This window comes from Phycodurus eques, chromosome 20, assembly GCF_024500275.1.
Source record: "Phycodurus eques isolate BA_2022a chromosome 20, UOR_Pequ_1.1, whole genome shotgun sequence".
Classification (NCBI taxonomy): Eukaryota; Metazoa; Chordata; class Actinopteri; order Syngnathiformes; family Syngnathidae; genus Phycodurus; species Phycodurus eques.
This window is the reverse complement of record NC_084544.1, coordinates 5,217,524-5,233,062: the sequence shown is the minus strand read 5'-3', so window position 1 is coordinate 5,233,062 and position 15,539 is coordinate 5,217,524. Positions and strand designations below refer to the sequence as shown.

The 15,539-nt window shown below is 41.2% G+C and overlaps 1 protein-coding gene across 1 annotated transcript in view; it reads right to left on the bottom strand.

Moving 5' to 3' along the window:
• The window catches only part of col16a1 (collagen, type XVI, alpha 1), a 42,159-nt gene that overhangs the window by 8,497 nt on the left and 18,123 nt on the right, over positions 1-15,539 (bottom strand). The window contains 45 exon segments of the mRNA XM_061665713.1: positions 78-122; positions 201-254; positions 387-443; positions 512-562; positions 1,484-1,528; positions 1,859-1,903; positions 1,989-2,060; positions 2,131-2,163; positions 2,300-2,419; positions 2,524-2,574; positions 3,610-3,663; positions 4,385-4,456; positions 4,544-4,588; positions 4,737-4,793; positions 5,527-5,553; positions 5,891-5,944; positions 6,026-6,094; positions 6,196-6,249; positions 6,326-6,361; positions 6,658-6,699; positions 6,794-6,847; positions 6,944-7,066; positions 7,214-7,321; positions 7,627-7,662; positions 7,767-7,910; positions 7,997-8,047; positions 8,163-8,216; positions 8,319-8,354; positions 8,699-8,743; positions 8,972-9,100; positions 9,181-9,216; positions 9,594-9,629; positions 10,076-10,198; positions 10,283-10,318; positions 10,417-10,461; positions 10,556-10,594; positions 10,709-10,738; positions 10,740-10,805; positions 10,906-10,950; positions 11,832-11,894; positions 12,018-12,056; positions 12,520-12,564; positions 12,707-12,739; positions 12,891-12,941; positions 14,789-14,821. Of these exon segments, the coding sequence (XP_061521697.1) occupies positions 78-122; positions 201-254; positions 387-443; positions 512-562; positions 1,484-1,528; positions 1,859-1,903; positions 1,989-2,060; positions 2,131-2,163; positions 2,300-2,419; positions 2,524-2,574; positions 3,610-3,663; positions 4,385-4,456; positions 4,544-4,588; positions 4,737-4,793; positions 5,527-5,553; positions 5,891-5,944; positions 6,026-6,094; positions 6,196-6,249; positions 6,326-6,361; positions 6,658-6,699; positions 6,794-6,847; positions 6,944-7,066; positions 7,214-7,321; positions 7,627-7,662; positions 7,767-7,910; positions 7,997-8,047; positions 8,163-8,216; positions 8,319-8,354; positions 8,699-8,743; positions 8,972-9,100; positions 9,181-9,216; positions 9,594-9,629; positions 10,076-10,198; positions 10,283-10,318; positions 10,417-10,461; positions 10,556-10,594; positions 10,709-10,738; positions 10,740-10,805; positions 10,906-10,950; positions 11,832-11,894; positions 12,018-12,056; positions 12,520-12,564; positions 12,707-12,739; positions 12,891-12,941; positions 14,789-14,821 (2,583 nt within the window).

Genomic DNA, 15,539 nt, shown 5'->3' with positions numbered 1-15,539 from the left:
TTTGATGCATTTTTCAAAAAGATATAAAATTCTAAAACAGAATCAAGTTCTAAACAATTGCATAGTAAAACACTAACTGGTGCGCCCGTCTGTCCTTGATATCCAGGGAGACCAGAAGGACCCTATAAAGGAAGAGAAATGTGAAACACTCGCCGCAGACACATTGTGTATATTAAAACATCATTAGTGTTGTGCTGTACCGATTCTCCTTTCTGACCACTCGTCCCTGGGCTCCCACGTTCAGCTTTCAATCCCTGAGAAATAAAAAAAATAAAGGAGAGGAGTTAATCAATTCTGGGGTCACATATGAGCGTTTAAACACCTATGTATCGATCCAAGCAGCCAGATAAGTCAATGCCATCGTTTGTTTTTCAATGAGGTCTTACCGGTAGTCCAGGAGGCCCCATGGATCCAGGATAGCCTGGTGTCCCTGGAGGGCCCTGAGGTAAAGATCCGGAAATCACAATTTTGCTTCTCCGTGATATCATTTCAAGACATTGATACTTTCCTGTTCACCCTTGACTCCAGCTAGTCCAGCTGCCCCTTGCTCGCCTTGCTGACCCTAAGGATGCGGAGGGAAACTATGATGTTTTGGAAGAGGGAAAATCAAAAACAGGAAGCATAAAACTGGAATATGATGTCTCCCTTTGGAGCTGCTTTTATTTCATGTCTGCTTTAGCTGTGTGCTATCATCATCTGAGGTGGAACATAGTGTGCTAGGTTGGTTTACAACAAATCAGTTGCTAAAACACATTTCCATCACTTGGGAAAAAAACACATTTCCTTTTATTGCTGGGCATTGACTGAGACGCATACTGAGTAATTCTAAACTGTGTTGTTTTAGCTTTTTCTGATGATAGGAGTTGCAACTTTTCAAGGAAAACAAACGTGCCTGTTAAAAAAAGATTTGAAACATAATTACTTCCATCAAAATGTGATTACAGATGGTCGTAAGTTACAGTGATTACTAACTGATCGTCGAAGAGGTAGACTAATTGGCAGCTGGCCATCGTGAGCAATCTTCACGACAATGGTGATAGGTAATCAATTCAGGTGGTGCTTTTATCCTTGTCGCACAAACTGCAACACACAAGCTCGCACCTGATGTAAAGTGCTACTACACCACAAATGACTTCCACTCACACAGCTCCTTCATCAAGCTTCTTAAAGTTCCAAAATAATCAGACATCTGCATGAGGAGAGAAGGGTGCCTCACCCTCATCAGGAAGATTCAAGCAGCAACCGAATAAGTCCTTCATTTTAATCAACTTCCATTAAAAAGCCACACTGATAGGCAGAAGGACTGATGGTATAATCAAGGAGCGTTTCATGTAAAAGGGATGTTTTGGATAAGATTATGTACTGTATGTACTTTTAAAGAATATCCAACAGATCCAATAATAATTATGAGTGAATAGACTGTCTCGAAAGAAAGTTAAATAAAAATCCGATAAAAATAAATTGGGATGGGAATGAATCTTACAGATGAGCCAGATGGGCCTGGAGGACCTGGGAAACCTGGAGGCCCCTGTGAACAAATGGCGACAAGGTAATAAACAAAAAGTCATCATGTTTACAATTTATAAAATATAAAATAAAATATATCTTTAATGCAAAAATGTAATGCATAAATTTCTGCGTTTGTTGGCCATGCTTTTTTCAAAGCCCACTATGTGACAGTGTGTACTGATGGAAAATGGCAAACACAATCTTTTCAGTTCATTTGGTCACTGATAAATATAACACTTTAACTACAAAGTACTGTAACATTAAAAATCAACTTTTAAATAAACTTTAGTGAGTTAAATCTGTGCTGTGTTCAAATGGACATGTACAATATGTTTGGGTATATCTTCACCATGTTTCCTGGAAGCCCAGCATGTCCTCTGTCTCCTGGGATGCCCTGTAGTAAAAATGAGGAAAGAAATAATGTTTTTGAAAGTTAAAAAAAACAAAAACACACAGTTTGATAGCAAATGCATACTCACAGGTTCGCCGCGTATTCCCTGTGACCCAGGCACTCCTGGAACTCCAGGTGATCCTGTGCAGCTGCAGGGATCCTACAGTGCCCAATAAATAAATGAATACCAAGAAATCTGCACAAAATTGTCTTTGTGTCTATGGTCTGACCCTTGGTTCTGTTGCCTGTAGTTTCTCCAAACACTGCAAGCATCCAAGAAATAAGTGCAATATGTTATTGTTAACCCATCATTAGTGCAAAAGCAGAGCATTTGTAAAAATAAAATAACAATGATATGTTAATGATTTGAAGGATAAGATAGAATATTATCTTTCTTACGCTGTCACAGTTATCCAAGGCGGTTACCCCAGGTTTGCCCTGGTCTCCCTTTTCTCCTTTGGCACCAGCCATACCTGGCACTCCTGGCATCCCTTGGGAACAGTCCCCAACACAGGCTTTCTGCGTTACAGCAACAACAAAAACATTTTTTTTTTTTAAATATGGAGAAAAGAACATTATTCTCTTGAACACAAAAGGGCTAGAAAAACAAAAACAAAACTTACATCACCATCTTCGTTAGAAGCATCTTGAGGCAACAGCTGCAAGTCAGACTTCTGCAAAAAAAAAAATTTCAATGAGTTTTCTTTTTAGAACTTCATTGCATAAAACACCACAAAAACTTACCATTATATTGTTGTATGAGGTTCATTCACTTTTGGTGCAGGGTTCATGTTTTTATATTGAGTATATGCATTGTACTAATCATTTGACGTTAGCTTGAGAAACTAAAAATAATCCACCTCTTGGCATTTGCCTGAACAGGCATTTTTAAAGTAAATTGTCCTCAAAAGTAGTCTTGCTGTTAATTAAAAAATATATATATATATATTTGTCTTTCACAAAAACCCTTCACCTTCAGTTGAAAGCAAAACAGCTTGTGCTGAATTAGTTTGTTTTGGGCTTTTGAATTAGTAATTAATGAATAGTTATTAATTTTAACACTAGTAACATTGCATTGTGGGTTGATTGCTTATTTGCCTTATGTCCAGGCACTGCTCGTTTCTTAAAATAAATGTAAAAAAAAAAATAGTTAGCATGAAGACAGAAAAAGACAAACTTGATTTACCAGCATGTAAAATTTAAAAAAACAAAGCAAATTAACATTTGAATCACTCAGAAGTGCTGAAGATTTAAATACTTCTAAAAGCGTGGGAGAGAATTTGTGATGATGTATTTACTGACGTAGGTCAAACCGACCTTTTCAAACTTTCAAACTTGTTTCCTTGCAACAATTTCTTTTAATGTCTGACCTTTTGATTTCCTCTGACGCACACAGGAAAATCAGACTTCTGATATGCCTCGCTGATGGTATTCATCGTCTTCAATCTTAATCATTAATAGTTAAATATACCAAAACATCAAACACAAGAAAAAAAAGTTTGATAGATAATAGCGGTTAACTCAAAATATACAACTATCTCACTACTATGACATACTAAAATAAGAATACATATAAGGAGTATGCATATCGTGCGTGACAGGGTCTTCTCTTTTAAAGATACGGTCATAGATTTACTGCTCTTGGGTATTTCTTGTACAGTACGTAGAAGAGTGCCACCTCAATTCCTTTTCTCTCTAATTTTACTTACAACGTATCCAGGCAAACCCGGTTTTCCTGGTATCCCGTCCTTTCCAGGGATACCCTGAAAGAAGGAACTGAGGTTGAACTGATTTGTTGCCAATCGAGGGGATAACCACTCCCTTCTCCACCAGACGTCAAGTTAGAGTCAAAGGGCGAAGAGCAAAAACTGGTTAAACCTCTTCCTTCTTGTATGGGTTTGGGGTCTTAAACAGACCACACAGCCCTACAGTAGATATGTAAATCATGAAATTCGTATGATATAGTTCAATTTCACAATTATTTTTGGAAAAAAAGACTTAGGTTAGTGATGAACGTTTCCATTCCACTACCATCACAGCTTATGTCTTTCTTTACACCTTTGACTCTTGGAACACACCACAGTTAAACTTTATTTGAAGGGATTTTCAAAATAAATCAAAAAATGAAATTACTGCTAATATCTAACAGAAGACCTTCAAATAACAGTTTGTCTTGACTGACATTCCCCATAGTTGGCTCAGTTGCAGTCAAATTGCATGAAAGCATGAAGCATTAGTGCATTGTTTTTAGTTTAATCCTGATGATTTGGGTTCCATAGCTACAATTTAGTGAAGTATTTCCAGCATGCATTTTATTCACCCTCAATTTTCTAAGCATGTCAAAATCCTCATTTAAGAACACCCAACCAAGCAAGCTGAAAGCTTCAACTGTAAGTAGCTCGAACTTCAATTCAGAGGAATAGATCTAACTCTGAATTGAATTTAAGAAAGAATGCCCCACCACCACGTCCCCATGTCTCTTACTTGAGGTCCTTGCAGTCCATTGACACCATGAGACCCAGGTGGGCCTGGCGGGCCTGGTGGTCCTGGGGGTCCCTGCAACACATAACATTATGTAAACAAAACATGACATTGGACATTCCAAGTCAAAAACAATGAAGACTATTGGCACGCAGATCAGACCTGAGGCCCAGGCTGCCACGTGCCTATTATAGCCCCGGGAGCACCCTGGAAGGAGAGAGGCACCAAAATCAAACACTTCCACAAGCAGAATGGAATGCAATCACAAAGTGAGAAGTGAAACACAACAAACACGGCAGATGTTGGGTAGCAATTCTGTAAAATGAATTCAAATAATGCGCCTGTCTATACTCACAGGTCCACCTGCACCTGACTGCATTGGCGTTATGCAGTTGCACTCGCCAGGGTCGCCCTAAAAATATAGAAATGGCAATATACAAAATATGTTAAACTGAAGTATAGCCTTCATTCTATTAACTATACAAGAGTGACAATTCTGTATTTCTTTCTTAATCCTGAAATTTTATGCATTAGGTGACTCGTTGATTAAATGCTCTGAATATTGTTAACACTCCATTAACTCCAAGAGTTGCAGTAGATGAAATTGTCACCCCTAACTGTGCTGTGCAAGCATACTGTGAGTGCACGAATGAGAAAATACGCGATGCAAAGCAGGTTCAACTCCCCCCCACACTCCTGCATGTATTCACTATACATCAAGTACACGAATTAACTCAACATATTTTACTCATTTCTTCTGAGTGTGGTTGACTTAAATAACTATCTTTCATTCAAACCTTTTTTCAACAGCTCCTATCATACAAATGACACCCAGATAATTCTTGAAAGTAGAAGAGATCTCCTATTCTCTCATCTCACTCACCCCCGCATGCACCTTTGGTTCAGAAATCGAATGAATATGGTAAGCGATAGTTTGAGGCAACTGCTGACAAAAGTGCCCTAAAACTACTCTTGTTTACCAGCCACAATACACTTGTCACCTCTGCTGCTTCTCTATCTATGCCCCATAGCCGGTGTGTGTGCACGTGCGTGTATGTGTGCATGTGTGTTATTACCATCTGTTCCACCCTCTCATATTCTAACCCCTCAGAGATCATTTCATCCAAACAAAATGGTAGACTTACCTTGTCCCCCTTAGCTCCATCAAGCCCCTGCAAGAGTATACACACACACACACACACAGCACACGCACACACTCGTTTGTTAATGAAGAAGACAGCTCAGGGCCGTGAGCTGAGCACAAATCAGGGCACCGTGGATGAGATGGCAGAAGACAATGCCTCTGTGCTAGGTAGAGGCAGTTATCCTTGGTTATCAATGTTGTCTACAATCAAGGGCAATCCTAAAATAAGCTCATCAAAAGTGACACTCTTGACAGACACTAACAGAAGAAGACAACTATTCAAATTAGATGTTGCATCTTTAAACATAATTTTTACATTGTCGACGACAAAAGGTTTTAGACGATAAATTAACAAGACAACTCACAGGTCTGCCATCCGCTCCTGGAGAGCCGGGGGAGCCGGGAGCGCCGTCTCTACCCTGTGGGTGAAAAGGAAAAAAGGTTGGCGACAATACGTTCATATGCGGTTCAAATGAACGGTTTTGCAAATTATGTCATACTGGTGGCCCAGTTACGCCGAAGCCCATTGGCCCTTGAGGTCCTGGAGGTCCAGCATCTCCAATCAGGCCCTGTTAATGTAAGAACACCAATTATATTTTACATCTGCAAACAGAATATATCAGGGATGGCAGCCTTTTGCAGAGACTATTACAAAATATGAAAAGTTTACCTTTTCCCCAGCAGGACCTGCGGGGCCAGGTGTTCCTCTAGATCCAGGAGGTCCCTGAACAAAACATTAATTTTAGACTTAACTACAAAATATCAAAAAGTACAACTTTTGCAATTTAACTCAAACTTACAACAATACCCGGAAGTCCTCTTGGTCCCTCGATTCCCTTTGAGGTACATTGAGAAAAGCACTGGTCAAAGAGTGATTTCTCTACATTACATTAAGCTGACTCACTGGTCAAATAAGCAATGAATATATTTTATTAACCTGCCCTAGTTATACTTGAGCAAGATTATATGGCGGACATGAAAAATGTAAACACAGATATCATGGAGGAATTTGGTGTTCATTAAATATCAGTAGAAATGCAAGAAGCTGTGTGTGACCAACATGAGCTGCAGAAAGAACTTGATTTAAAGTGCTAGATTTGTTTATATCCCAACTCAAATAAATCTGCCTTACCTGTGCACCTGGGAGGCCGAGTCCTGCAAGTCCGGCTTCTCCCTAAGAGGAGCGCAGCAACATCATCCTTTAAATGCTTTTAAAGATCACAACAACTATATTATAACGACAACAACCAATAAATGGACACTCATACCTTGCTCCCTTTAAGACCAGGGGGCCCTTGTACGCCTGCTAAGCCTGGTTTACCCTAAATAAAAAAGGAGATATACGATCTCATCATCATGCTATTCTCTAGGCCAAGACCCAGCTAGCGAGTAACAGCTCAAAAATGTGCTTGTCTCACATTTTTGCCCGTCTTCCCCACTCCTGGAGTGCCAGGCTCTCCTCTTTCTCCTTTTGGCCCGGGCACAGCCACACCATTGCCCACCGCAGTGTCCAGAGATAAACAGCTGGTACAAGCATCACCCTGGCAAAACACATCAAATCAAAGTTGGATCCACAAACCCATTAAGACTATCACTCATCACCTGTTAGTGTTGGTTTCTAACAGTATCAAAGTATTTTACACTGCACATATCTAAAGACATTAATCTAATGGCAGATTGATACGCACCTTCTCTCCCTTGAAGCCCATTCGTCCATCTTGTCCAGGCTCTCCAGCCAGTCCTGGGACTCCAGGAGCACCATCGTCTCCAGTATCGCCTTTGTCACCTTGGTTACCCTGATAACGCACACACGCCCACACACAAAAACACACACAAACACATCATGAATGTATTGTTTGCGGATGCAAAGATACATTGTACATGCAAATCAAGCACATTACTGTTTCTGCAAAGAGCCTTAATCACATCTAATCAGTTACAGCCGGTCTAGCTACCAACGTAGGGCTACATGGGATATTTAAAGTCTGATGCTTTATGATGCGGTTTTATTTATGTATTTTCCTTTTTTGCTTTTCGACTGAGACAAGGTCTGCGTAATGTTGTGTGAAGTTGTTGATGGGACTTGGGTACAGAATCTTACCTTATCTCCTTTCTCTCCAGCAGCACCCGAGGGGCCCTGTGTGTGGGGGGAACACAGTGATGTGAACATGCACCTGGACACACTCTGAAAATCTCTCATTGCAATCAATTTGGATTTAGCTTAGTAGTTGGCATCGGCACCTGTTTGCCATCTGCCCCAAGCCCGGGACGCCCAGGCGCACCCGGAGGGCCGGGTTCACCTGGGTTGCCTCTTGTTCCCTCGGGTATTTTGATGCTGGCAGGTCCGCTGCCGACCTCGTACGGTTGGCACACACCACACTGGCCCTTGAAAAGGGCAGAGGATAAAGAAGGTCAGGTCACATAACAATCGTGCTGAAGCAAACAAAGAGTGAGTACACGTCTTCTCTTACCGGCTCCCCTTTCTGGCCGGGAAGACTGAGACCAGGCAGTCCAATATCTCCCTGTAAATATAGAAACAACACAAAAGACTGTGTCACTATCAGTTTTTACCAAAAACATTTGTTATCTAAAATAGCTGGGTATATGTTAATCCAGGCAGTTTGATAGTTTTCTTACCTTTTCACCATTTTCTCCATTCTTGCCAGCAGATCCTTTTGCACCAAGTTTTCCCTGTGTATTTCGGGGGGCGGTGGATGATAATCTTTTCATGATTTGACAGGATCATGATGTGACTCAGAACATTCGGTTTCAAAGAGCTTAATCTAAACTCACCGGCTTACCATCAGCTCCTCTTCTCCCTGCATTCCCCTGCAGACAAGCAGAAGAAAAAAAATTATAATTAATAAAAAGGGATGTGTCTTTTGAATTGGTAATTCATGGTTCATCCTCAGATGCACCTCGGAGGCAACCGTGTCAAATGCGTTTACCGCATCGCTATCTACGATTTTCACCAAAAGGCTCCCCACGAACTCAAATTCCTATATCAGTCTAGACTGAAAATGTGTGTGCCACCGTGATTATATTGGTCCTACAGTTCATTAAAAGACCCGTTTAAAATAACAGCTGAATGAATTCCCTTTATACAAATCTTAAGCATAGCCTGCTATTGAGGTCACCTCCTCTGAGTCCTGTTTCTTATTTATGTTACTTACCTTCTCTCCTCTTGGGCCAGGTGGTCCTACATTTACAGCACCTCCCTATGGGGGAGAAAAAGTGAAACAATGAATCATTTTAATGAAGGTCCTTATCGTGGCTCCCTCATGCAAGGAAAACCACTGATGTAAACAAAAAAAAAAATGCACATAAAGTCAAAGAAACACAATTACCCAATCAATTTCATGCTACCATATCTCTTTGCTTTTTTTTCTGGAAAGTTCTATAAACAAGCAAGAGTCATTATTACTGAACTGTACGGATAGACCTACTTGTTCTCCTTGAATTCCAATGCCTGGTTCTCCTTTTTGGCCCTTCACTTGCAGAGTTTGAGTCCCAACAGCGGGGACCAGGTTTGGGGGGAACTCGCCCAAGGTGGGACATGCAGAACAGGCCTCACCCTGAACAACATGAACAAACAAAATAGATTTCTTTGAATAAGTGTCAAACTGTTGTTTAAAATCTGACACAGTACACTGACCTTTTCTCCTTTCACACCATTTGATCCTGCTTCTCCCTATATTAAAAAAAAATCAAAATATAATTTATAATCCCAGTTTTCCCCTGATGAACACGATTGCTTTGAGATGTCGTGTTTCGACACGGCTTCGGAAGCATACGGGTCAGTGTAATTAGGCAGATGTGGGAAATGTGAGCATGACAAAGTGCTTGGGTGGGCTTCGTGCACATGTGGGCATAGATCTAGCAAGTCGGCCACGTGTGAGAGCACTCAAAGGAAACGCATTGCCGTTTCCATCTGCTTTCGGCGAGGCCCCTCTGCAAAAGCCCGTGCATATCTGAACGTGTTAGGATGCAGATGAATGTGTTTATGCAGCACTTGCATGGAATATGAAAGAGACGTGAGCAGTAAATGAAGAAGTAACACCAATATACCTTCTGTCCGCTCTTTCCATCAACACCTTGAAGTCCCTGGTGAATATAGAGATAGTAAGAAAGATGGTTTATTTGTCAAAGGTTAGCAGTGAGTGAGGCCGTATCCCACTTTGTCGCTCTCTGCTGCTCCAACTTTTGTCCACCTTCAATAACAGACTCCAGGTGACAGATACTTGCAATACAGAAAAGTGTTGCAGAGAATTTTCATATTCCCACACATGTATAGCATTTCCCGTTCCATTTGAAAAGATACTAAATGAGCAGAATGAGAAACTGCTTTCGTTCGAGCCTCTCCAATACTTTGGGTAAGTTACAAGGACAGGTACCACCCCAAGGCCAATATCTTTCTGCACAAATTGGGAGGAAAATGCAATGCGTACAGTACGCTGTAAAGCCGTTGTTCAGAATATGTCTGATAAAAAGTCCAGAAAGGCTGTTCAACGTATCAGAAGGTTGTGATTCATAGTGTATATTCAACTTACAGGTGGTCCTCTCTGTCCAACTCCTGGTAAACCGGGCTCTCCTTTGGGGGCCCTCATACCTTGCAAAGCCACTGTGTTGCCGAAATCGACGGGCAGTGTGGGGCAAACTTCGCATGGGTCTCCCTGAAAAGGAAAGTCAAACACAGTAAATAGTGAAGCCAAATCACACACATTGAAGATAAAGTGGTTCAAGACTGGCTGTAATACCTTTTCTCCTTTATGCCCAGCTGGTCCTCTTGGCCCCTAAGAGTTGAACAGGCGTATAGAGCACATACAACTAATCTAATAGCTCCTAATACATTTGTACATTACTGGATATCTTTAAAAAATATATATCTCACTGGATCTCCAGGTAATCCATCGTCCCCTTGAGGTCCGGGGTCACCCTGTTAGAACAAAGCATTATGCATTAAAACAATTAAGTCTGGAAGAAAAATGTTGAAATAGAATAATGTTATAATGTTGTAATTCTAAACCTACCGTGTTTCCTTTTGCACCACCAGGGTGACCAGGGGGGCCCTCATGGAGAAGAGCACAATTATTTTCTTCAACTATGTTGAGGCTCAATTCACCATCTCAAAAAAATCAGTAAAATGACACGAGCCAATTACTGGATTGACTTCATTTACTCACAGCTGGACCTGGCTTTCCAACTCCGGGCATGGCCTGGAGGTCCGGGCATTCCCGGCTCACCGGCCAAGCCTTCAGGACCCACCGAACCTGAGGTCCCCTGAAAAAAGTTCAACGCACATCTATTTAATAGTGATGCGACAGTGGAGATGTGACACACAGGTTGATAGAAAGGTAGCTCGGATTTAATGCACGCCGACCTTCTGTCCCTTGGGGCCGACAACACAGATGGAGCCTGCTCGACCCTGGGAAATGATGACAGGCAGAAAGAAATGCGACAGCGTCACTACAGGTCATTGACATCATCAACGACAGCCCGAGTGGCTTAACGAGATCGCCGACCCTCTATCTCCGAAAATTGGGAAAGACATCTGTTGATTTCCTGCATTTGCAAGACATCTTAAAACAGGAACTAGTCGACGGAGGAATATTCTAGTGTGTAAGAGGTATCATCTTTAGCATTTGCACCAATTCCTGCCTGCCGAATTCAAGTCACATCAACCAGCACATTTATATTCACTAAGAAGAATCTATCCCCTGCCAAATCCATCTGTCGCAAAAACCACTTTAGCCTAGTGAACGACTGAAAGTGAGTGTCTGATGCTGGAACCGGGGGGAATATCTCAGTGCAGGCGTACGCGTTGTAATTTGTTCCTCAAAACTTTCCATTGCGTCTGCGGGATCACCACCCTGAACAGGGAAGATTAAAGGTTTAAATCTTCCTGAATAGGGGGGGCTGCCTGCGTGCCAGGCGGAGAGCCCGGTCAATGAGGCGGCATTGATCGTGCGAGCATTGTTGCTCTCGTCTAATCTAACTGGCGTTACCAGACTGACTTCAAGCTGCGGCAGTGAGAGGAGGGATGAGATATCAATGGGAGTCTGATCTTAAAGATTAATGCCATATAAATTGAGTGAATATGCCCTTAGTCTGATAAAAGTGCCTGTGTGCGCTGATATCTCCCCATCAGTGTGCTTTGTAAGCACAAGCTCAACTTGGCATTTAGTTGAGTGCATCAATTGGAGGAGTTGTGCACATCATGTAGGTCTGGTCTCAATTTGTGGATAAATTTAAAAGTTCATTATCCATAGAACAAAGTAAGAAAGTAAGTAACAGCGGAACACTTACATCCTTCCCTGGAGTGCCTGTGAGACCTTGTAGACCAATGTCACCCTTTTGACCTTTGAGTCCCTGGCAAGAGGCAGACGAAAAAGTGAGAAACACACTGAGGTAGAGCGGGGGAATTAAAGGGCCAAAAATTAACAAGATGGTCAGAACAAGGTCAAGTTTCCCTTCGTTTCTTAAACCGTTCACCTTGAACTCAGCCGCTTCAGCCCAGTTGGCAGGCGGTGCCTGTGAAGTGAAGAAACAGGCAAGGCTCAAATCAATGGCCTGCTTCAAAAAAATCACATATCGCACACGCCACTGGTGCAAAGCAAACACCGCAGTAACTAGTCAGCCATCCTCCAGGACAAGCGGTAAGAAACCTTTGCTCCAAAACAAACAAACATACACACACACACACACATACGCACAACCTGAGAGGATGCATGCATAATGCAGACGAAACACGGGCAGGACACTGAGGTATACTTTACAATTTAGATGCAGCAAAAACTCATTCAAGCCAAACCGCACTGACACTTGCAGTCCACGAACACTCTGACTCACCAGCGGGAGTCAGAGTGTTCGAAAAAATAAAAACACACATGAAGAATACGATCATTCAGAGTAAAAAGAGATTTTGAGCTAAATTGATGAGGGATTAGGAGGTTTTGGATGTAGTGGGAGACGAAGACGTGACCTTTGAACTCACCATATCTCCTTTCTCTCCTTTCTGGCCCTTGGTTCCCTCCGCACACTGAGGTTAGAGACACACAAGATGGCATGTTTGATTATCGGAGGCCACTTTTGGCTAGACGATAGACAGAGCCAAATAATGGGCAATGCTTTTTTGCTGCAAAACGATGCAGAGTGTTCATTAGCAAAAAGAAGTTACTTACCGGACTTGAATGGAAGCCAGAACAATCATCACCCTAGGAGAAAAGGCAACATAAAAAGAATAACTTTTTTTTTCTCTTGCGCTTCCATGTACCACTTTACAGCGCAAAGCATGTCAGGGCACGAAATGACTGATGATTGATGCTTAGCCCTGCTGTACGTACAAACGCACAAAGTATGACTCACCCGACTGCCTTTTTCCCCTTTGATCCCAGAAAGTCTAGCAAGATTCAAAACCTGAAAAATAAACACGTGAATACCACCCAGTTACACAGTCCAGAAATATGGCAATTATCAAATTGTGGAGTGGAGTTAAGCAAGCTACACATCAACCGTCCTTATAATGAGTACAGTTCAAATTTAGCAGTATCTGCTGCTACCAGGTGGTGGCACTATTTCATAAAAATAAACAGCCCGGCACTGCTACAGTTTACAGTTAAAAAGGATGTGAGGTGTGCACAAGCACTCACGCATTACCACAAAGTACCCATGGGAGACTGGGATCAGTAGGAATGTTTGATTCCCTCAGCACACGACTGCATGGAGCAGATGCTCTGCAACAGGAGGTCCCGCACACCCAAATTGGATCGCCGTTAAAAACATAACTGAAGCCTTTTTAGAATCATAAAGTAATTAAAATCTGAGTCCCCCCTCTTGCACCTGCTGTTTCTGTGAGCTTTCACACACCATCAAGTGGCTTATTGACACTGCAACTGTGTCTCTGCATGCAGGCGGGCGTGCAAAGACACATTGTACTGTTTGCCTCCTCCCCCTTTGACGCTGTTTAGAAAGCTAAACCTAAAGCCATCAGTGGCAGTGATGACTCACTGTTTCCAAGCTCTTGTCTCTGTAATCGGACTTAGTCAGGCCCTTGCAGTCATAACCTTAGAGGCTTTGCTTGTGTTGTTTACAGGGAGTAGTAGTAATGCTACTTTCACTGCATGTGATATAAATAGCAGAAGTACTCTATCTGTCAGGCGTCTTCTTTTTTCTTTTCTTTTTTTTCTTGTTGTTAATACTATAGTTGAATGTTAAAGTGTGCTTGTACATTTCGTGAAAGTTTTATGAAGGTAACAGTGTGTGACTGGAACAAATTCATTCACTTTCCTATTGAGGAAAGTCAAGTTAAAAGTCTACCAGTATCACAAACTCAATTGTACTTGCCTTTGGAGGTTTGACTGTGTATATAATTTCTTTTTCCAATATCCTAAAAATATGTCTCAAATAACAGCAGCGCCTTAATTTTTTTTTGCTAAATCCTACTTGACTCTTGTATATATCATCAGTGACAATGCTTTGATGATGAAAATAATTGTGTGTATCTTTTTAAACATATTTGATTTGTTGCTGATTTTGGATTTCAGGTTTTTGCCTGACATAATAAAAGCGGTTATTCTATTAAAAGTTAGCGGAACAAGAATACTGTGATGGAAATTGGTTTCTGGCTTAGCTTTAAGGAAGGCGGCCAAGCAGAAGCCAGGATTTAGGATGCATATGGGGGCAATGCATATTTTTGCCTGGAAAAACAGTTGCCTGTGCAATTTGTACACATTTGTTCACTTATATGACTTTGCAAGGACTTCCTCCTGCACTAAGTAGCAGGGCCCCAACCCTAACAACCTTGTGAAAGTTGGGGAAGGTGGCCAGGTGCACGAGTAAGCACACGCAGGAGCAACATAATGAAGCATCTAGAGTTTTGTGTTCTATTTGTGAAAAGAACATGCCTTGTGTAGCTGAATGACAAAATTTATCAAGAAGGCGCAACTCCCGAATGAGGCGCATAATGAGGTGAAAATCAGTCCTCAGTCAGTCAGAAAGGAGGGCGAGGGAGGAACAGAGGGAAAAAGGGAATTCTAGTTATTTCAACAACATGCATCAACTACAGAAACAGCATAGAGGGGAATGCAAATACAAATGCATGACTTGCGTATATCTAAAAAAAAAAAAAAAAGATTATCTGAAGCCACAAAAAAAGAAAAACATTTTGATGAAAACACCATAAGATGAACAAATTAGAAACGTGAAAATTCAATGAAGTGATAAAAGGCTGTGATAAATGGAAGCTTTTGTATAAAGGGACATACTTTCTCTGCCAGGTCCTTGGAGGAGAAGATCTCCTTTTAGAGAAGAAAACGTAGAGGTTAGTCACAAAAAAACAAGATATGGTCTTGTGTTGTAAATCAGTTTCATTTACACTATAGTTGAGCAGTCCGAGTATATGGATTTCAAAGAGGCAAGGATGAAATTTTGAGCTATTCACATGATAAACATATAGACTATTTTGCTTAGATTGCAAAATATCCCGTCAACATCTGCTACTGAAACTACAATGAAGAATTTGTTATGTGAAGAAGAAGAAAAAAAAATACAGTAAAAAAGTCAAGTCAATATCTTGCTGTTTGTGCATTTGTGCTTTTGAAAAGCAAAAGGACATTTGGTGGAAATAGAAACTGAACATAAAGATGTCTTGGATGCAATGATATGTGATAATGTCAGAAAGAGGAAGTCTCTTGGAACATTTAGCTTATCAAGGAATTACTATGGAGACGGGGTGTACAAGAACTGATCAGAGATGGGAAAAGAGTAACAGGTGAGAGTGACAATGAAACAGATTACACACTCAAGTTGTTTTCTGAAACCAATTTTGGTACCGATAAGTGATTCTGAAGCGACAGTAATTGTGCATTTTACTGTATAAACATCATGTTTTAATCAAAATGACAATAATAATAGGCTATAATGTACTCTATATTCCATTATTATGAGTGATGAATGGAGTGTGAGTGCAACAAAAATAAATTTCCCCTATGTTGCCGTGGAAAAAAATGTATATCA